The sequence below is a fragment of the Triticum urartu genome, chromosome 3A (assembly GCF_056163025.1).
Source record: "Triticum urartu cultivar PI428250 chromosome 3A, HENAU_Tu73, whole genome shotgun sequence".
Taxonomy (NCBI): domain Eukaryota; kingdom Viridiplantae; phylum Streptophyta; class Magnoliopsida; order Poales; family Poaceae; genus Triticum; species Triticum urartu.
The window spans coordinates 9,588,248-9,611,026 of record NC_141875.1 but is presented as its reverse complement, the minus strand read 5'-3'; the positions used below and the strand labels follow the sequence as shown (position 1 = coordinate 9,611,026).

At 46.3% G+C, this 22,779-nt stretch overlaps 1 protein-coding gene across 1 annotated transcript; it reads left to right on the top strand.

Moving 5' to 3' along the window:
* The first annotated feature begins 1,955 nt into the window (after positions 1 to 1,955).
* LOC147977729 (uncharacterized) lies at positions 1,956 to 4,278 on the top strand. Its single transcript, XM_087514521.1, has 2 exons — positions 1,956 to 4,067; positions 4,114 to 4,278. The coding sequence occupies exons 1-2, from the start codon at positions 1,956 to 1,958 to the stop codon at positions 4,276 to 4,278; spliced, it is 2,277 nt and encodes a 758-aa protein (XP_087370647.1).
* The last annotated feature ends 18,501 nt before the right edge of the window (positions 4,279 to 22,779 follow it).

Here is a 22,779-nt window from a genome sequence, read left to right as displayed (position 1 = left end):
GGTAACTTCCTTGTAAACATCATGGTGATTTTGCACCGCGTTCCTGATAACTCAAGTACAAATATCATGAAAACTTTTGACCTAGGAGAAAAAGTTGTCAAAATACCCGTATTATTTTTTGTGCAAATAGCGGTAATTTACGCATCACAGACATGATAATTTACATAATCAACACTGTGCTAACCCTTACCCAAGGGTGGGGTGGTGGGGGAGTTGTTGAAACATACCCCGGTAACTTCTAAGAAAACTTTTATGGTGGAGGAGGGGGGTGGTAAGTTGTTGAAACATACCCCCATAACTTATGTGTAAATTTTATGATGATTTTACGCACTGCATCCCTAATAACTTGCATCCAAACATCATGGAAAAATTGACGGGGAGGAAAAAGTTATTAAAACATCCCGTGCTAAGTTCAGTTTAAATTTCATGATAATTTACGCATCGCAGACCTGATAACTTACGGAATAAACACCTGGTAACTTTTACCCATGGGAGAAGTCATTGTAACAAACCTCAGTAAATTCCGTGTCAATATCATGGTATTTTATGCGTTGAAGACATGATAATTATGTACAAACTCCAAACTCCATGGTAACTTGGGCCCAGAAGAAAAAAGTTGTTAAAACGTACCTCCGGTACCTTCTACGTAAATAGCATGGTATTTTACAGACTACCAACATGTTAACTTACGTACAAAACTTCCCGCAAAAAACACACCATAATAACTCGTTCAAACTTGATGCGAGAAAGTACAACACACATACACGTAAGCACACTCCGTAAAGCCACATGTCCTAAAGAACCCTAACACGAAAAAGTCATAGAGAATCTTACATTTTTAAGAAGTTGATCCCCACTCCAACCAATTCTCTTAACATGCACATTTACCACATCAGCGTCATGCCACGTAAGCGTTCAGTTTGCAAAGATCCCCACTACTTCAATTTTCTCAACATGCAGCCTTCCACGTCATCAAATTTGCCATGTCATAATTTTATTCTCAATCCTTTACTTCTAAGGTGAGGTTCCAACCTCTGGCCACCTTGAGGTTTTCTTTTTTGGAATTGTTTGGGTTGCTTACCATATGTGTCACATGGTTGGCCACCTTGAGTTAATTACTCCTTATAGTACACATCAATTTGTCTTCATAACCATCGAGTCTAACTCCAAGACGTGTCGTTCCTCGAGTTGCGAACCATCTCACTGTGTGTATCGTGTTCTGTTTGAGCCCACAGGCATGTACAACCATCCCATTGTGTATGCATGCGTTACTCAAAAAAAAATCTGTATATGCATGCACCGTCTATGTTGTATCGCTCGCTGGAGTCGTTTTGCACCGAAAGATTTTCCCAACATGTCCCTTCCTTTCTTCTTCAAGCCACCATCCATCAATCAATTGTGTCCTTCCGTTTCATCCTCCACTGTCTCACATGTTTAATCCAAAAGATTAACCGACGAAGCAGTCGAAGATGAAACATTGGAGGGGACCGTTGCCAAAGGATGGGCCGTCGGCCATCACTTTGTCAGATTTTTTCCGTCCCGAGTGTTGGACGAGAGTGACTCGGCGAAAGAAGAAAGGTGGTCCTATGGTGTCACAGAGATCGCCGGCGGTTGCCGTGCCGTGTGACATTCGGGCGGCCAGATCTAAGCGTTTGAATGCTTTATTGGGCTCGGTTGGGCTGCCTGTGGGAGCCTGCGACGTAAGCTTGGGCAGTATTGGGCTTCAGGCCCAGGGGGTTGGCCAGGCAAATGACGCAGCGGGGGCGAGCGACGTGCATGAGGAGGCCTCGGTTCGGTCGCCTCTACATGCACGTGCTTCCTCTCTCCCTCCGCCTGTCTCTGCTAGGGTTCGGCGCCGCGGGCGTGTTGGATTCCCATCTGCCCCCTCGCACCGTTCTTTCCCGGGCTTTGCCGGAGCCGGCCGGCGCCCGCCTCCTGCCTCGGGTCGGCTGGCCATGCCGCCCAAACCGCCTCCACCGCGGGTGCCCCCAGTGGCGAGAAACCAGACCGGGGTCGCGGGCGGCTCGGCCACGCCGGCTGCGGGTGCTGCTGCACCGGGCCCCGCGCGTGCGGCCCATCCGCCACGGGCGGTTCCACCGCCGCCTCGGGGGGCACTTGCGCCGCCGCCGGCTAGGGCTCTCCCTCCGCCGCCACAGCAGCCTAGGGCTGATCCGCCGCCCCCGCCTAGGGCGGAGCCGCAGCCGACCCAAAGGCCTTGGCCGCGGCAAATGGCGGGCGGCCGCGGTGGCCCTGGCCAAGGCTTGCTCGGCCGCGGGGCGGGTGCGTCAGCGGGAGATGACCGGAATCCTTCGCGTGGTCATTGGGGCGACGATGGGTATGACGCTTATGGTGCCGGGCTGCATCGGGGTTCGTCATCTTCCGGCGGTGGCCGTGGATATGCTTGGACGGACAACGGCAATGCCAACCGGGGTTTTCAGGGTCCACCCGGTAACTTTGTGGAGGGGGCGGTCGCTCCTAATAACCGCTCTTTCCGGGGCCGTTTTCGCGGAGGTCGGGGCGGGAACAGGAGAAACTTTCCGCCTAGGCATCCGAAGACTACAGTTGAGACTGAGGTGGTGGCCGACGGAGGATCAGTTCTACCGCAGGTGGCGGTGGAGACGGTTCAGGCCCTCGCCGAAGTCACGTTGCCGGAACCCATGCAGACTGGTGATTCTGCTTCTGAGCAAGGTTTGGATAAATCTGAGGCTGACAAGTTGTCCAAGTGGGCGGCAAAGAAGAAGAAGCTCACTTGTTTCCGCTGTGGTGACATGGGACACTTTATGGCTGAATGCACTGCAGAATTATGTGACCTATGCCGGAAACCTAAACATACCGCTGCCGAGTGTCCTCTTATGCTTGGGCCTAAGCCTACTATTCAGATATACGGGGTCTGCTGCTCAGAGTTGATGTTCTTCGAGTCTCCCAGTGTGGCACCTGTGGCACCAGCGGTAGAGACTTCTTTCCCCGGGGTGGTGAAGGTAGTTCATGGACCGTTGACCGAGGCGCAAATTATTCAGCAGCTGAAGGAACTCGCTCCGGGTAATTTTCAGTGGTCGTTGCTCAAGCTAAATGATACATCCTACAAAGTTGATTTCCCATCTAAGGAGGATCAATTGCGAATCCTCAAGTTCGGTATGAGTAGGGTCACAGGCACTAGTTTTGTGTTACAGTTTGATGAGTGGAAAAAGAAGGAGCCGCAGGGCACGCCGTTGAGGCAGATTTGGGTTCGTTTCTCCGGGGCGCCATCTGATCCACTGGATAGCTTCTTGGTGACGTGGAGCTTGAGGTCTTTGATTGGCAAGACTGAGCAGGTGGATATGCCCTTCACTCGGGCTAATGGGGTGGCGCGTTTACTTGTCAGTGTTGCTAATATTGAGTTCTTGCCGAACGTGGTGCCTTCGTATGAAGGTGTTCTGTATCAGCTAGACGTTCTGTATGAGGATCCTAATTTGTTTGATGAGTTTGAGGATGATAATCCTATGGACACGTCTGAGGGAGGAGGAGCCCCGGGGAACCAGGATGATTCGGCTAAGGGTGATGATGATGTGGCCAAGGAGCCGGCGGGTCCGTCGGATTCTAGTGACATTGCTCCTGGTCGGTCATCTGGTGTGGCTCCGACGTCCACTTTGCAACTTGGGTCCTTGGGATCGTTCTCTGCTCCGCCTCGTCTTCGGAGTGTCTATCCGGGTTCCGTGGATCCTGTGGCTCCCATTCGTGCGCCGGCGGTTCTTGAGTTGGGAGATACCGAGGGGCAGGTGGCCCTTTACACGTCTCCTACCCCGTTTTTGACTACCGTGGATGGCGATGCGCTTGTGGCCATGGATCGAGGTGCCGGGCAGGAGGCCCGGTCCCCTGGGATGCTGACGCCGGCGACACCCACGGCGGGCGTGGCGTTCATCTCCACGTCACCGCGCGCGGGCGGGGGTGTGGCCGTGCAGGAGGCTGCCGGCCCACCGGGCCCCGTTGTGGTGGGAGGGCCGGGTGACGCGGCCGTCTCACCGGCTTCCTCCCCGGAGCACCGCGCGAGGGTTTCCCCGGACCCTACTGTTGGCGGGTCGCCCGTGGACAGGCAGCGGGCGACGTCGCCGCTTTGTTCTCCTGCCCCGGTGGCTACGACCCGGGGCGCCGCTGTTGGGGGACGGGCAGGAGGCCTTTCCCCTAGCAGAGCTTCATGCGAGGAGGTCATCGCCTTTGACGGTATCCCGGATCCTGTCTCCCAGGGGAGGCGGGTCAGCGGGAGGCTGCAGGAGCAGCCTGACGTTGATGACATGCAGCTGAGGTGTGCTTTGAGGGCTGCCAAGTTGCGTGACGTCGAGATCTCCACTGGTATGTCTGTTAATAAGTCGAATTCCATTTTGCATTTTACTGATGATGAAATTATTCATAATGAAAATCAAATAGGAGTTTCACTTGGTAATAATGATTTTGAGATATCCAAGTCGGTTAACGACATTCTTGATTTGGAAGCTGAACGTGCGGTAGATATGATTCGTCACATTGCTGCTATTAAACCAATGAACGACTCGGAGATAGATGCGCTTGGGGTTAAGGTTCTTGATGGCTTGTGTGACGATCTTGACCCTGCATTACCTGAGACGGAGGAGGACACCAATCCTGAGACGTCTCTTCATGTAGATGAGCCCTTGGTGCTAGAAGCAGAGAATGAGTGCGGTGATCAGGCTGATGGTCACATAAAGCCAAAACGGATGTGGAAACGAAAGGTCTATCCAGTCTCGGCAGCACGTAGGAGTGCTAGGATCCGTACTGCCAAAAAAATTCATGATGAATTATGAGTGGCATTTTCTGGAATAGCAGAGGTCTTAGAGACTTGGCTAAAAGAAGATTTCTAGCGGATGCTTCTCTTGAACATCATTTAGATTTTATTGCTTTGTCTGAGAGTTTGCTGTCAAGTTTCGAGTTATAACTAAGGCAGATGGGTTTGATTGGGCATTGGTGGCGGTTTACGGAGCTGCGCAACCAGAGCTCAAGCCAGATTTTTTGGCGGATCTGGTTCGTATTTGTGGTAACGAACAGCTCCCTCTCTTAGGGGGGGGGATTTTAACATTATCCGAAGAAAAGAGGAAAAGAATAATGACAATTTTGACGGCCGATGGTCGTTTATGTTCAACACTATTATCGAAAGCTTGGATCTCAGAGAGATAGAGCTCTCGGGTAGGAAATTCACTTGGGCTAATTCGTTACCGGTTCCGACATTTGAGAAGCTTGACCATGTTCTAGCAAGTGTTGAATGGGAACAGAAGTTTCCTTTAGTAACTGTGCAGGCATTGACACGAGGTGTCTCGGATCATACACCGTTACTAGTCGACTCCGGAGTTCAAACTTTTGTGGGCAACAAGAACATTTTCTCGTTTGAACTTGCCTGGTTTGAAAGAGAAGGGTTCCTTGAGTTGTTAGCTCGGGACTGGGCTAAAGACTCAGGAGGAAGGACGCCTATCGAGCGATGGCAATGCAAGATTCGTCATCTCCGAAGGTTCCTTCGTGGTTGGGCTAAGCACACACATGGAATTTATAAGGCGGAGAAGGAGAGACTTCTTCTACTTATTCAAAACCTTGAAGTTAAAGCAGAAACTTCTATCTTGGATTCCAGTGAGTTGGAAACAAAGATAGAGGCGGAGATGCGACTTAAAAGCTTCTTCGCGAGAAGGAATTGAAGTGGGCGTTGCGAGCTAAGGTTCACAAAATAGTACAAGGCGAGGATAATACTCAATTCTTTCATATGATTGTTAATGGGAAGCATCGTAAAAAGAGAATTTTCCAACTAGAACAAGACGAAGGGACGATAGTTGGTCAAGACAATCTGAAAGTTTACATTACCAATTATTATAAGCAGTTGTTTAGTCCCCCGGAAGAGAATTTTGTGTCGTTAGATGAGTCTAGGGTTGAGGATGTTCCTCAACTTGAGACTGCCAAGAATGAGCTCCTGTCTGCTCCTTTCTCGGAGAAAGAGGTGTTTGAGGCCATTGCACAAATGGAGAATAATAAGGCTCCAGGACCGGATGGGTTTTCGGCGGAGTTCTACAAAAAGTGCTGGCATTTTATCAAGGGAAATTTGATGCCCATGTTTCAGGAGTTTTTTGAGGGACAACTTCAGTTGTTTAAGCTGAATTTTGGGACGATAACTCTTCTTCCTAAGAAGATAGAGGTTGTTCGCATTGAGCAGTTCAGGCCTATATGTCTGCTTAATGTGAGTTTCAAAATCTTCACCAAGGTCGGGACGAACAGACTTACGCAGATTGCGCACTCTGCAGTTCATCCATCCCAGACTGCTTTCATGCCTGATAGAAACATCCTTGAAGGGGTTGTTGTCTTGCATGAAACGCTCCATGAGATCCACTCAAAAAAACTTGATGGCGTAGTTTTTAAAGTGGATTTTGAAAAAGCATATGATAAAGTTAAATGGCCTTTCCTTTAACAAGCTTTGCGTATGAAAGGTTTTGATCCGGTCTGGAGAAACCAGATTGATTGCTTTACGCAAAAAGGGAGTGTCGGGATTAAGGTGAATGACGACATAGGACACTATTTCCAAACACACAAGGGGCTAAGGCAAGGAGACCCGATGTCACCGATCCTGTTTAACATAGTGGCTGATATGCTGACTATTTTAATAGGTCGGGCAAAGGATGCAGGGCAAGTAGGTGGCCTGGTTCCACATCTAGTTGACGGCGGGATTTCCATTCTTCAGTATGCTGATGATACTATCATCTTTATGGAGTACGACTTGGCGAAAGCAAGAAACATGAAGCTGTTGTTATGCTTATTTGAACAATTGTCTGGGCTCAAAATCAACTTCCACAAGAGCGAATTGTTTTGCTTCGAAAGAGCAAATGATGACCAGGAGACGTATAAACAATTGTTCGGATGTGAATTGGGCTCATTACCGTTTACGTACTTAGGTATACCCATTCATCATCGTAAGCAGACTAACATTGAGTGGAAATGCATCGAGGATCGTTTTGAAAAGAAACTGAGCTGTTGGAAAGGGAAGCTCATGTCATACGGAGGACGATTGATTCTGATTAATTCGGTCCTTACCAGTATGCCTATGTTTCTCTTGTCCTTTTTCCTGGTTCCGGTGGGTGTCAGGAAAAGGTTAGATTTCTACCGATCTCGATTCTTTTGGCAAAGTGATGAGCTTAAATGAAAGTATAGGCTTGCTACGTGGGATATAATCTGTAGGCCGAAGGACCAAGGAGGTCTAGGTATTGAAAATCTGGAAGTCAAAAACATATGTCTCCTTAGCAAGTGGCTATTTAAACTGTCGTCTGAGACGGAGGCTACTTGGGCACAGATTTTGCATAATAAGTATCTTTATGCTAAAGCTTTGGCCCAGGTGAATGTGAAGCCTTCTGACTCACCTTTTTGGAAGGGTTTGATGAGAGTCAAACAACTCTTTTTCAACAAGACAAAATTTATTGTCGGGAATGGTGCCACTACGAGGTTTTGGGAGGATATGTGGCTTGGGGAGACCCACCTTGCACTTCAATATCCTACTTTGTACAACATTGTCCGACGTAGAGAAGCCTACGTTGCAACTGTTTTACAATCCACTCCCTCAATATTAGTTTTCGGCGGACGCTAGTTGGAAATCGTTGGGAGGCCTGGCTCCATCTTGTTAGACGTTTAATGGAAGTCCGTGTTGGGGAACGTTGCAGAAAACAAAAAATTTCCTACTCGTTTCACCAAGATCCATCTAGGAGTTCATCTAGCAATGAGTCATCGGATGCATCTACATACCTTTGTAGATCGCGCACGGAAGCGTTCAAAGAACGGTGATGATGTAGTCGAACAGGACGTGATCCAAATCACCGATGACCAAGCGCCGAACGGACGGCACCTCCGCGTTCAACACGCGTACGGGATGGGAGACGTCTCCTCCTTCTTGATCCAGCAAGGGGGAAGGAGAGGTTGATGAAGATCCAGCAGCACGACGGCGTGGTGGTGGATGCAGGGCGTCACAGTAGCAGGGCTTCGCCTATACTACGAGAGAGAGACGTAACGGGGAGAGAGGGAGGCGCCAGGGGCTGGGGTCTGAAGTCCCTCCTCTCCCCCACTATATATAGGGGTGCCAAGGGGGGGCGCCGGCCCTAGTAGATGGATCTACTAGGGGGGGCGGCGGCCAAGGGTGGGGGGCTTGCCCCCCAAGCAAGGGGGCGCCCCCTCTAGGGTTTCCCCTCAACCCTAGGCGCATGGGCCCTTGGGGGGTGGCGCCCCAGCCCACTTTGGGCTGGGTTCCCTCCTACTTCAGCCCATGGGGCCCCCCGGGATAGGTGGCCCCACCCGGTGGACCCCCGGGACCCTTCCGGTGGTCCCGGTACAATACTGGTGACCCCGAAACTTGTCCCGATGGCCGAAACAGCACTTCCTATATATAATTCTTTACCTCCGGAACATTCCGGAACTCCTCGTGACGTCCGGGATCTCATCCGGGACTCCGAACAACATTCGGGTTACTGCATATACATATCTTCACAACCCTAGCGTCACCGAACCTTAAGTGTGTAGACCCTACGGGTTCGGGAGACAAGCAGACATGACCGAGACGGCTCTCCGGTCAATAACCAACAGCGGGATCTGGATACCCATGTTGGCTCCCACATGCTCCACGATGATCTCATCGGATGAACCACGATGTCGAGGATTCAATCAACCCCGTATGCAATTCCCTTTGTCAATCGATATGTTACTTGCCCGAGATTCGATCGTCGGTATCCCAATACCTCGTTCAATCTCGTTACCGGCAAGTCACTTTACTCGTACCGTAATGCATGATCCCGTGACCAGACACTTGGTCACTTTGAGCTCATTATGATGATGCATTACCGAGTGGGCCCGGTGATACCTCTCCGTCATACGGAGTGACAAATCCCAGTCTTGATCCGTGTCAACCCAACAGACACTTTCGGAGATACCCGTAGTCTACCTTTATAGTCACCCAGTTACGTTGTGACGTTTGGTATACCCAAAGCACTCCTACGGTATCCGGGAGTTACACGATCTCATGGTCTAAGGAAAATATACTTGACATTGGAAAACTCTAGCAAACGAACTATACGATCTTGTGCTATGTTTAGGATTGGGTCTTGTCCATCACATCATTCTCCTAGTGATGTGATCTCGTTATCAATGACATCCAATGTCCATAGTCAGGAAACCATGACTATCTGTTGATCAACGAGCTAGTCAACTAGAGGCTTACTAGGGACATGTTGGTGTCTGTTATTCACACATGTATTACGATTTCCGGATAACACAATTATAGCATGAATAAAGACAATTATCATGAACAAGGAAATATAATAATAATGCTTTTATTATTGCCTCTAGGGCATATTTCCAACAGTCCGGCTGTCCCAGCAGCCAGATCAGCCGCATTGGAAACTTACTAAGAACGGTGTGTTCTCGGTCAAATCAATGTATCTGGATGTCATTAACTCTAGCGTCATCCCTTCCTCGATACACGTTTGGAAAGTTAAGGTACCCTTGCGAATTAAAGTGTTTATGTGGTTTGTGCATAAACAAGTCATTTTGACTAAGGATAACCTTGCAAAATGCAACTGGGTGGGCTCGTCTAGGTGTAGCTTTTGCGATCATAACGAAAATATCAAACACCTCTTTCTCGATTGTCCGTTGGCTAAGATTCTGTGGCGGTCGATTCATATTGCGTTTAATATTAATCAGCCCACCTCTATCAACATGTTATTTGGAACATGGCTTGATGGGGTTGATTCTGATACTGCAAGACACATTTGTGTTGGCGTTTGTGCTTTAGTTTGGGCAGTATGGAACTGCAGAAATGATTTAGTCTTTAACAGATCAACAAACATTCACTTTTTGTAGGTTATCTTCAGGGCCATGGCGTTCATCCGTATATGGTCGCTACTCACTCCGACGAAGGCCAGGGAGCGTTTGGTTACTGCGTCTACCCGATGGGAGATGGTAGCTCGGGATATTTTCAACCGGTTTGGATGGCGGTCATGTAATAGGATAGGCATGTAGTGCTCCTATTGTATTTGCCAGCCGATTGTGGCTTTGGGTCTTAGCTCTTTTGAGCTGTTGTTTATTTTCGCACTACGACCTTTGGAGACTTTGTTACTAGATTATCTTTTTAATAATATGAGCCGTATGCATATTTCTGATGCAGAGGCTGGGGTAAACCCCCTTTTTGAAAAAAAAATCAATATTGAATCACTAATTTTTTTTGAGATAAGGTTCATAAGTTGCTAGCTCTATGAACAATTGGCCAACCAGTACAAATACACGGACAATAGCACTTTCATGTTGTTTTAGCGGGACACTACTACCAGGAAAATATCAAATGTGTTCTCAATTTTTTAACACACTAAGTATTGTTTTTCATATGAAACAATCTTAATGTTCTTCACCACTTATATAGCATCATTCTATCTAAAAATAAATGTTTGGAATCCCGCAGCAACGCGCGGGGTATCTTCTAGTTCCCTCTATAGATTCGTACTTACACTACATTTTCAGTTGGAAAAAAAATCAGAAAAATACTTCTCTATGTACTAAGACTGTATCAAAAACAGTTTTAAAAGATTTGTTTTCCATTTGTTTAGCAACAATGGAGGACTGGTGCATTGGTAGTTGGCCTTGGAAAGGCGTGGTCTTTTCAACTTGACCCGGGTTCGAGTCCCATGTAGGCTTATTTCTCTCAATTTGCATTTGTTTTTTGTTACCCTGTGAAAAGTCAATCGGCAGAAGAACGTCTGGAAGTTAATCGACTCCTTTTGAAAATCTTTATTCCTAATGGACGACTTGGTGAATAGTCTATGCGGTTTAATTTCACTGGTTTTTTTCGTCATCCTCCCACCTCCGTTAACTCGCAACCGTCCCGCGAAAAAAAACCTTGCGATTCTCCGCCGTACCTCCTGACCTAGCGATTCCTCCAGATCCCTCAAAAAAAAAGCCCTCGACCTCCTCCCCGGCGGCCGCCCCATCTCCTCCCCAGATCCTGGCTCGCCCCGCCCCCACCTTCTCCCTCACTCCCGGCGCCGCCCGACCCCAACCTCCCTGGATCCCGGCGCCCCGCCGCCCCCACCTCCTCCCTCGCTCCTGGCCGTCCATGCCCTCCCGGCCTCCTCCCGGCGCACATGCCACCGCCCCTGCTCCTCCCTCCTCCAGGAGGGAGCACCGCCGCCCCTGTTCTTCATTCCCCCTGCCGGCATGCGCGTCGCCGCCCCTCTGGCCGTCGTTGGCATCCTTCTCGAGCCCGTGGGCCCGAGAAAGATGGAGACGATGGATGATGGGAAGGAGCAGCGGCTGCCTCGTGATGACCTCATGGGAGCAGACGGTGACAAAGACGATCAACGAGGCTGCTACTGGTATGTGCTTGATTTACAAATTGTGAGGAATTGAGGTTGAATACCAATATACACACATACAGCAGCAATGGTTGATGATAACAACGGCCTTGTAGCTTCAGGTATGAGATTAAGAAGACTCACAATTTTTGCCTAATTGTAGTTTAATGCCGAAGGGTTCATTAGCTGTGTGGAGACCTTTTATTATGGTGATGATGGCAAACAAGATCAAGCTGTCAATTTTGAATTAAAGAAGGATCATTTGCAAAGAAGCTTGCGAGGAGTTGTCAAAATTTTGATTATAATGCAGGTATGCATTCTGATTTTGTGAAGTCTAATTTATTCAATATATATTCAGAATTTATGCAATACATTGTTAACTTGATTCTTTGCTTTAATTCATAGCATCTTGGTGTACCACATTGTCTTTCTAACCTGCTATGGTACAAAGTCTTATCCTTTTTATCACCACATTGTCTTTCTAACCTGCTATGGTACAAAACCTACCCAAATAATTATCCTCCTAACCTGCTACCGTACGCAACGCCTTGGGCCTCCTAGGCTACGCCTAGGCAAGCAAGGCGCTAGGCAGAGGGTCACCGCCCGCCTACCGCTTAGCGCTTTTTCCAACCTTGGTTTATGGTACCCTTTTTCTTATGTTCACGTGTACAAGCAACTTCACAACAAAATTTATATGTGTGGTTTGTTTTGCCTTCTTTGATTTTGCTAAGGAGTGGAGCATGGAGGAGGGCTCTGGGTGACGGCGGCGCATGACAAAGGGCTCTGGATTGTGGCGGGGAAGGAGCGGAGGAACTGTGCATCCGGGAATGTCGTGACCGCTGATCCTATCTGTTGGTATACTGTCTGACAGGTGCCACAACGGCCTTGTAGCTTCAGGTATGAGACTAAGAAGGTTCACAAGTTTTGCCTAATTGTAGTTTATGGTACCCCTTTTTCTTATGTTCACGTGTAGAAGCAACTTCACAACAAGATTTATATGAGTGGTTCATTTTGACTTCTTAGATTTACAAATTGCTACGGAGCGGAGTGTTGGGGGACGTAGTAATTTCAAAAAATTTCCTACGCACACGCAAGATCATGGTGATGCATAGCAACGAGAGGGGAGAGTGTGATCTACGTACCCTTGTAGATCGACAACGGAAGCGTTTGGTTGATGTAGTCGTACGTCTCCACGGCCCGACCGATCAAGCACCGAAACTACGGCACCTCCGAGTTCTAGCACACGTTTAGCTCGATGACGATCCCCGGACTCCGATCCAGCAAAGTGTCGGGGAAGAGTTCCGTCAGCACGACGGCGTGGTGACGATCTTGATGCACTACCGTCGCAGGGCTGCGCCTAAGCACCGCTACAATATTATCTAGGACTATGGTGGAAGGGGGCACCGCACACGGCTAAGAATATGATCACGTGGATCAACTTGTGTCTCTAGGGGTGCCCCCTGCCCCTGTATATAAAGGAGCAAGGGGAGGAGGCCGGCCGGCCCTATAGGCGCGCCAAGGAGGAGTCCTCCTCCTAGTAGGAGTAGGACTCCTACTAGGAGGGGGAAAGAAGTGGGGAGGGAAAGGGAAAAGGGGGGGCGCCGCCCCCCTCTCCTAGTCCAATTCGGACCAGGGGGAGGAAGCGCGCGGCCCACCTTTGGCTGCCCCTCTCTCTCTCTCTCCACTAAGGCCCATATGGCCCATTACTTCTCCCGGGGGGGTTCCGGTAACCCTCCGGTACTCCGGTTTTCTCCGAAATCACCCGGAACACTTCCGGTGTCTGAATATAGCCGTCCAATATATCAATCTTTATGTCTCGACCATTTCGAGACTCCTCGTCATGTCCGTGATCACATCCCGGACTCCGAACTAACTTCGGTACATCAAAACTCATAAACTCATAATATAACTGTCATCGAAACCTTAAGCGTGCGGACCCTACGGGTTCGAGAACAATGTAGACATGACCGAGACACGTCTCCGGTCAATAACCAATAGCGGAACCTGGATGCTCATATTGGCTCCTACATATTCTACGAAGATCTTTATCGGTCAGACCGCATAACAACATACGTTGTTCCCTTTGTCATCGGTATGTTACTTGCCCGAGATTCGATCGTCGGTATCTCAATACCTAGTTCAATCTCGTTACCGGCAAGTCTCTTTAGTCGTTCCGTAATACATCATCTCGCAACTAACTCATTAGTTGCAATGCTTTCAAGGCTTATGTGATGTGCATTACCGAGAGGGCCCAGAGATACCTCTCCGACAATCGGAGTGACAAATCCTAATCTCGAAATACGCCAACCCAACATGTACCTTTGGAGACACCTGTAGAGCACCTTTATAATCACCCATTTACGTTGTGACGTTTGGTAGCACACAAAGTGTTCCTCCAGCCAACGGGAGTTGCATAATCTCATAGTCATAGGAACATGTATAAGTCATGAAGAAAGCAATAGCAACATACTAAACGATCGGGTGCTAAGCTAATGGAATGGGTCATGTCAATCAGATCATTCACCTAATGATGTGATCCCGTTAATCAAATAACAACTCCTTGTTCATGGTTAGGAAACATAACCATCTTTGATTAACGAGCTAGTCAAGTAGAGGCATACTAGTGACACTTTGTTTGTCTATGTATTCACACATGTATTATGTTTCCGGTTAATACAATTCTAGCATGAATAATAAACATTTATCATGATATAAGGAAATAAATAATAACTTTATTATTGCCTCTAGGGCATATTTCCTTCAGTCTCCCACTTGCACTAGAGTCAATAATCTAGATTACACAGTAATGATTCTAACACCCATGGAGCCTTGGTGCTGATCATGTTTTGCTCGTGGAAGAGGCTTAGTCAACGGGTCTGCAACATTCAGATCCGTATGTATCTTGCAAATCTCTAAGTCTCCCACCTGGACTAGATCCCGGATGGAATTGAAGCGTCTCTTGATGTGCTTGGTTCTCTTGTGAAATCTGGATTCCTTTGCCAAGGCAATTGCACCAGTATTGTCACAAAAGATTTTCATTGGACCCGATGCACTAGGTATGACACCTAGATCGGATATGAACTCCTTCATCTAGACTCCTTCATTTGCTGCTTCCGAAGCAGCTATGTACTCCGCTTCATATGTAGATCCCGCTACAACGCTTTGTTTAGAACTGCACCAACTGACAGCTCCACCGTTTAATGTAAACACGTATCCGGTTTGCGATTTAGAATCGTCCGGATCAGTGTCAAAGCTTGCATCAACGTAACCTTTTACGATGAGCTCTTTGTCACCTCCATATATGAGAAACATATCCTTAGTCCTTTTCAGGTATTTCAGGATGTTCTTGACCGCTGTCCAGTGATCCACTCCTGGATCACTTTGGTACCTCCTTGCTAGACTTATGGAAAGGCACACATCATGTCTGGTACACAGCATTGCATACATGATAGAGCCTATGGCTGAAACATAGGGAACATCTTTCATTTTCTCTCTATCTTCTGCAGTGGTCGGGCATTGAGTCTTACTCAATTTCACACCTTGTAACACAGGCAAGAACCCTTTCTTTGCTTGATCCATTTTGAACTTCTTCAAAACTTTGTCAAGGTATGTGCTTTGTGAAAGTCCAATTAAGCGTCTTGATCTATCTCTATAGATCTTAATGCTTAATATGTAAGCAGCTTCACCGAGGTCTTTCATTGAAAAACTCTTATTCAAGTATCCCTTTATGCTATCCAGAAATTCTATATCATTTCCAATTAGTAATATGTCATCCATATATAATATCAGAAATGCTACAGAGCTCCCACTCACTTTCTTGTAAATACAGGCTTCTCCAAAAGTCTGTATAAAACCAAATGCTTTGATCACACTATCAAAGCATTTATTCCAACTCCGAGAGGCTTGCATCTGTCCATAAATGGATCGCTGGAGCTTGCACACTTTGTTAGCTCCCTTTGGATCGACAAAACCTTCTGGTTGCATCATATACAACTCTTCTTCCAGAAATCCATTCAGGAATGCAGTTTTGACATCCATCTGCCAAATTTCATAATCATAAAATGCGGCAATTGCTAACATGATTTGGACAGACTTAAGCATCGCTACGGGTGAGAAGGTCTCATCGTAGTCAATCCCTTGAACTTGCCAAAAACCTTTTGCGACAAGTCGAGCTTTGTAGACAGTAATATTACCGTCAGCGTCAGTCTTCTTCTTAAAGATCCATTTATTCTCAATTGCTTGCCGATTATCGGGCAAGTCAACCAAAGTCCATACTTTGTTCTCATACATGGATCCCATCTCAGATTTCATGGCTTCAAGCCATTTTGCGGAATCTGGGCTCACCATCACTTCTTCATAGTTCGTAGGTTCATCATGATCTAGTAGCATGACTTCCAGAACAGGATTACCATACCACTCTGGCGCGGATCTCACTCTGGTTGATCTACGAGGTTCAGTAGTATCTTGTTCTGAAGTTTCATGACCATCATCATTAGCTTCCTCACTAACTGGTGTAGGTGTCACAGAAACAGGTTTTTGTGATGTACTACTTTCCAATAAGGGAGTAGGTACAGTTACCTCGTCAAGTTCTACTTTCCTCCCACTCACTTCTTTCAAGAGAAACTCCTTCTCCAGAAAGTTTCCGAACTTAGCAACAAAAGTCTTGCCTTCGGATCTGTGATAGAAGGTGTATCCAATAGTCTCCTTTGGATATCCTATGAAGACACATTTCTTCGATTTGGGTTCGAGCTTATCAGGTTGAAGCTTTTTCACATAAGCATCGCAGCCCCAAACTTTCAGAAACGATAACTTTGGTTTCTTGCTAAACCATAGTTCATAAGGCGTCGTCTCAACGGATTTTGATGGTGCCCTATTTAACGTGAATGCGGCCGTCTCCAAAGCATAACCCCAAAACGATAGCGGTAAATCAGTAAGAGACATCATAGATGGCACCATATCTAGTAAAGTACGATTATGACGTTCGGACACACCATTACGCTGTGGTGTTCCGGGTGGCGTGAGTTGCGAAACTATTCCATAATTTTTCAAATGTACACCAAACTCGTAACTCAAATATTCTCCTCCACGATCAGATTGTAGAAACTTTATTTTCTTGTTACGATGATTTTCAACTTCACTCTGAAATTCTTTGAACTTTTCAAACGTTTCAGACTTATGTTTCATTAAGTAGATATACCCATATCTGCTTAAGTCATCTGTGAAGGTGAGAAAAATAATGATATCCGCCACGAGCCTCAATATTCATCGGACCACATACATCTGTATGTATGATTTCCAACAAATCTGTTGCTCTCTCCATAGTACCGGAGAACGGTGTTTTAGTCATCTTGCCCATGAGGCACGGTTCGCAAGTACCAAGTGATTCATAATCAAGTGGTTCCAAAAGTCCATCAGTATGGAGTTTCTTCATGCGCTTTACACCGATATGACCTAAACGGCAGTGCCACAAATAAGTTGCACTATCATTATCAACTCTGCATCTTTTGGCTTCAACACTATGAATATGTGTGTCACTACTATCGAGATTCAACAAAAATAGACCACTCTTTAAGGGTGCATGACCATAAAAGATATTACTCATATAAATAGAACAACCATTATTCTCAGATTTAAATGAATAACCGTCTCGCATCAAACAAGATCCAGATATAATGTTCATGCTTAACGCTGGCACCAAATAACAATTATTTAGGTCTAATATTAATCCCGAAGGTAGATGTAGAGGTAGCGTGCCGACTGCGATCACATCGACTTTGGAACCATTTCCCACGCGCATCGTCACCTCGTCCTTAGCCAATCTTCGCTTAATCTGTAGTCCCTGTTTCGAGTTGCAAATATTAGCAACAGAACCAGTATCAAATACCCAGGTGCTACTGCGAGCATTAGTAAGGTACACATCAATAACATGTATATCACATATACCTTTGTTCACCTTGCCATCCTTCTTATCCGCCAAATACTTGGGGCGGTTCCGCTTCTAGTGACCAGTCTGCTTGCAGTAGAAGCACTCAGTTTCAGGCTTAGGTCCAGGTTTGGGTTTCTTCTCTTGAGTAGCAACTTGCTTGCCGTTCTTTTTGAAGTTCCCCTTCTTCTTTCCTTTGCCCTTTTTCTTGAAACTAGTGGTCTTGTTGACCATCAACACTTGATGCTCCTTCTTGATTTCTACCTCCGCAGCTTTCAGCATTGCGAAGAGCTCGGGAATAGTCTTATTCATCCCTTGCATATTATAGTTCATCATGAAGCTCTTGTAGCTTGGTGGCAGTGATTGGAGAATTCTGTCAATGACGCAATCATCTGGAAGATTAACTCCCAATTGAATCAAGTGATTATTATACCCAGACATTTTGAGTATATGCTCACTGACAGAACTGTTCTCCTCCATCTTGCAGCTATAGAACTTATTGGAGACTTCATATCTCTCAATCCGGGCATTTGCTTGAAATATTAACTTCAACTCCTGGAACATCTCATATGCTCCATGACGTTCAAAACATCGTTGAAGTCCTGATTCTAAGCCGTAAAGCATGGCACACTGAACCATCGAGTAGTCATCAGATTTTCTCTGCCAGACGTTCATAACATCTGGTTTGCTCCAGCAGCAGGCCTGGCACCCAGCGGTGCTTCCAGGACGTAATTCTTCTGTGCAGCAATGAGGATAATCCTCAAGTTACGGACCCAGTCCGTGTAATTGCTACCATCATCTTTCAACTTTGCTTTCTCAAGGAACGCATTAAAATTCAACGTAACAACAGCATGAGCCATCTATCTACAATCAAGCATAAACAAGCAAGATACTATCAGGTACTAAGTTTCATGATAAATTTAGGTTCAATTAATTTACTTAAAGAACTCCCACTTAGATAGACATCCCTCTAATCCTCTAAGTGATTACGTGATCCAAATCAACTAAACCATGTCCGATCATCACGTGAGATGGAGTAGTTTCATTGGTGAACATCACTATGTTGATCATATCTACTATATGATTCACGCTCGACCTTTCGGTCTCCGTGTTCCGAGGCCATATCTGTATATGCTTGGCTCGTCAAGTATAACCTGAGTATTCCGCGTGGGCAACTGTTTTGCACCCGTTGTATTTGAACGTAGAGCCTATCACACCCGATCATCACGTGGTGTCTCAGCACGAAGAACTTTCGCAACGGTGCATACTCAGGGAGAACACTTCTTGATAATTAGTGAGAGATCATCTTATAATGCTACCGTCAATCAAAGCAAGATAAGATGCATAAAAGATAAACATCACATGCAATCAATATAAGTGATATGATATGGCCATCATCATCTTGTGCTTGTGATCTCCATCTTCGAAGCACCGTCGTGATCACCATCGTCACCGGCGCGACACCTTGATCTCCATCGTAGCATCGTTGTCGTCTCGCCAATCTTATGCTTCCACGACTATCGCTACCGCTTAGTGATAAAGTAAAGCATTATAGCGCGATTGCATTGCATACAATAAAGCGACAACCATATGGCTCATGCCAGTTGCCGATGACTCGGTTACAAAACATGATCATCTCATACAATAAAATTTAGCATCATGTCTTGACCATATCACATCACAACATGCCCTGCAAAAACAAGTTAGACGTCCTCTACTTTGTTGTTGCAAGTTTTACGTGGCTGCTACGGGCTTAAGCAAGAACCAATCTTACCTACGCATCAAAACCACAACGATAGTTTGTCAAGTTGGTGCTGTTTTAACCTTCGCAAGGACCGGGCGTAGCCACACTCGGTTCAACTAAAGTTGGAGAAACTGTCACCCGCAAGCCACCTATGTGCAAAGCACGTCGGGAGAACCGGTCTTGCGTAAGCGTACGCGTAATGTCGGTCCGGGCCGCTTCGTCCAACAATACTGCCGAACCAAAGTATGACATGCTGGTAAGCAGTATGACTTATATCGCACACAACTCACTTGTGTTCTACTCGTGCATATAACACCAACATATGAAACCTAGGCTCGGATGCCACTGTTGGGGAACGTAGTAATTTCAAAAAAATTCCTACGCACACGCAAGATCATGGTGATGCATAGCAACGAGAGGGGAGAGTGTGATCTACGTACCCTTGTAGATCGACAACGGAAGCGTTTGGTTGATGTAGTCGTACGTCTCCACGGCCCGACCGATCAAGCACCGAAACTACGGCACCTCCGAGTTCTAGCACACGTTTAGCTCGATGACGATCCCCGGACTCCGATCCAGCAAAGTGTCGGGGAAGAGTTCCGTCAGCACGACGGCGTGGTGACGATCTTGATGCACTACCGTCGCAGGGCTTCGCCTAAGCACCGCTACAATATTATCGAGGACTATGGTGGAAGGGGGCACCGCACACGGCTAAGAATATGATCACGTGGATCAACTTGTGTCTCTAGGGGTGCCCCCTGCCCCTGTATATAAAGGAGCAAGGGGAGGAGGCCGGCCGGCCCTATAGGCGCGCCAAGGAGGAGTCCTCCTCCTAGTAGGAGTAGGACTCCTACTAGGAGGGGGAAAGAAGTGGGGAGGGAGAGGGAAAAGGGGGGGCGCCGCCCCCCTCTCCTAGTCCAATTCGGACCAGGGGGAGGAAGCGCGCGGCCCACCTTTGGCTGCCCCTCTCTCTCTCCACTAAGGCCCATATGGCCCATTACTTCTCCCGGGGGGGTTCCGGTAACCCTCCGGTACTCCGGTTTTCTCCGAAATCACCCGGAACACTTCCGGTGTCTGAATATAGCCGTCCAATATATCAATCTTTATGTCTCGACCATTTCGAGACTCCTCGTCATGTCCGTGATCACATCCCGGACTCTGAACTAACTTCGGTACATCAAAACTCATAAACTCATAATATAACTGTCATCGAAACCTTAAGCGTGCGGACCCTACGGGTTCGAGAACAATGTAGACATGACCGAGACACGTCTCCGGTCAATAACCAATAGCGGAACCTGGATGCTCATATTGGCTCCTACATATTCTACGAAGATCTTTATCGGTCAGACCGCATAACAACATACGTTGTTCCCTTTGTCATCGGTATGTTACTTGCCCGAGATTCGATCGTCGGTATCTCAATACCTAGTTCAATCTCGTTACCGGCAAGTCTCTTTACTCATTCCGTAATACATCATCTCGCAACTAACTCATTAGTTGCAATGCTTGCAAGGCTTATGTGATGTGCATTACCGAGAGGGCCCAGAGATACCTCTCCGACAATCGGAGTGACAAATCCTAATCTCAAAATACGCCAACCCAACATGTACCTTTGGAGACACCTGTAGAGCACCTTTATAATCACCCATTTATGTTGTGACGTTTGGTAGCACACAAAGTGTTCCTCCGGCAAACGGGAGTTGCATAATCTCATAGTCATAGGAACATGTATAAGTCATGAAGAAAGCAATAGCAACATACTAAACGATCGGGTGCTAAGCTAATGGAATGGGTCATGTCAATCAGATCATTCACCTAATGATGTGATCCCGTTAATCAAATAACAACTCCTTGTTCATGGTTAGGAAACATAACCATCTTTGATTAACGAGCTAGTCAAGTAGAGGCATACTAGTGACACTTTGTTTGTCTATGTATTCACACATGTATTATGTTTCCGGTTAATACAATTCTAGCATGAATAATAAACATTTATCATGATATAAGGAAATAAATAATAACTTTATTATTGCCTCTAGGGCATATTTCCTTCACGGAGCATGGAGGAGGGCTCTGAGTCGTGATAGGGCATGGCGGAGGGCTCTGGGTTGTGGCGGGCAAGGACCGGAGGAACTGTGCATCCGGGGATGGCGTGACCGCCGATCCTATCCTTTACACTGTTGTCTGACAGGTCACATGATCACCAAGGCATGTGATAGCATCTTCAGGCCCAACTCTCACTCTGTTGTCGCCCATTCAGCGCACTCGTCGAGGCTAGGGGTGGATGGTTCTCTGATGCTGGCACAACTGGAGACAGCAAGAAGCAGATGGAGGGAGGGCTATCATGTTGAAGAAGACGCCGGCACCCCAACAACGGAAATGCGGTTTCTCGGAGCTAGCGGGAAGGAGGCCGATGGCTTTCCGTTGTAGTAACGCGATGCTGAAGCAACAACACACCAGGTTCTATTCTTTTTTTAAGATCACACCACGTTCTATTTGTAAACCATTTTTTCACTACCAGTAATTACTAGAGTATGTGAACAAAATCTGGTGTGAACAAAATCTGAACTGTAATTTGTGATATTTGAGATGTCTATAAGTGTACAAATAGAAAGGCGCCAATTCAATTGATTGTCAGATTCAGAAAAGTATGTCTGCAGTGGCTTCTATCTCAATTTTTTATGTTGTTTGTGTTTGAATTAATTAGGACTTTGACCATCGTGTTTATTCAGCCTGCAAGGTGGTTAGCACTCAGCAAACTATTAGTATTCTGTTGGTACCTCGTTTTTCTCAAGCTCTGAAGACATGCACAAGAATAGGTATGGCTACATGCTTTCTATATCTGTCAGCTTCATAAAGCATTTTGAAGGGGTGCATCTTGTTGGAGAGGTCTGGTATGCATATTTAATAAAAGAAAACATAAGTCTTTTTATGTAATAAAGATTTATGAAAATTTGGACTTTATATTGTATCAGGGACAATTTTCATGATAAATTACACGAAGTTTGTATCTTGGGACATCTTCCTGCCGACTTACGTTCAATATTAGGATATGTCCGCTCATGTGCCAGTTTTGAGGTTTTGTTAGAAGTTCACGGTCTGTTCTTAGTTCCTGCATGTTTTTTCACCTTTCTGTAGAGATTTGAGTATAACTTAAAGTTCTAGATGTATATAAGCTTGTGAGTTAACTAAAGCTCACTTGATGGCTCTAACTAAATTCTGCAAAAATATGACAATGACAGAAAGAGAAATGGAGGTTTAGAGGCAGAGTGGATGCCTGCACCAACAACTTTATAGATTGAACTACATTTTGCTAGATGACTCAAATTTTAGAACGCGAGCATTATTTTTTGTAGAATTTATTTAACAATAGAATCAAGTCAAGCTTAAAATAAGAGATCTACTCTCCGATATTGAATTTAATCCCTTTCTTGCAGAAGCACCAGAGATGAGTGAGGAGGTTATTCAATATTGAATTTAATTCCTTTCTTGTACCCATGATCGATCTACTTCCATACTGCAAGCTTGCACCTGATTAGGTTTCTAACTTAATTCAGTTTTGTTAGATCTATCGATGATGTAAACAACATATTTGAAGATACGATGGTTGGTACTTCCAGTTTTGCTGTACTCTGTCATTTGTAGTTGTGGAAACGATAATGCTCTATTTGCTTATTTAAGATCATGGTGATCATCTTTGCTAGCAAATGTGTATTTTAATTTTCTCCCCTTATTGTTGCAGGTTAGAGTGCAGCTTTCAGATAATT

What these genes read in the sequence shown, in the direction of transcription:
- LOC147977729 (XM_087514521.1), top strand. Translation starts at nt 1,956, where the DNA reads ATGCCGCCCAAACCGCCTCCACCGCGGGTGCCCCCAGTGGCGAGAAAC. An exon ending in TTGGCGGGTCGCCCGTGGAC is followed by an intron (nt 4,068 to 4,113) that starts AGGCAGCGGGCG and finishes CCCCGGTGGCTA; the next exon opens with CGACCCGGGGCGCCGCTGTT.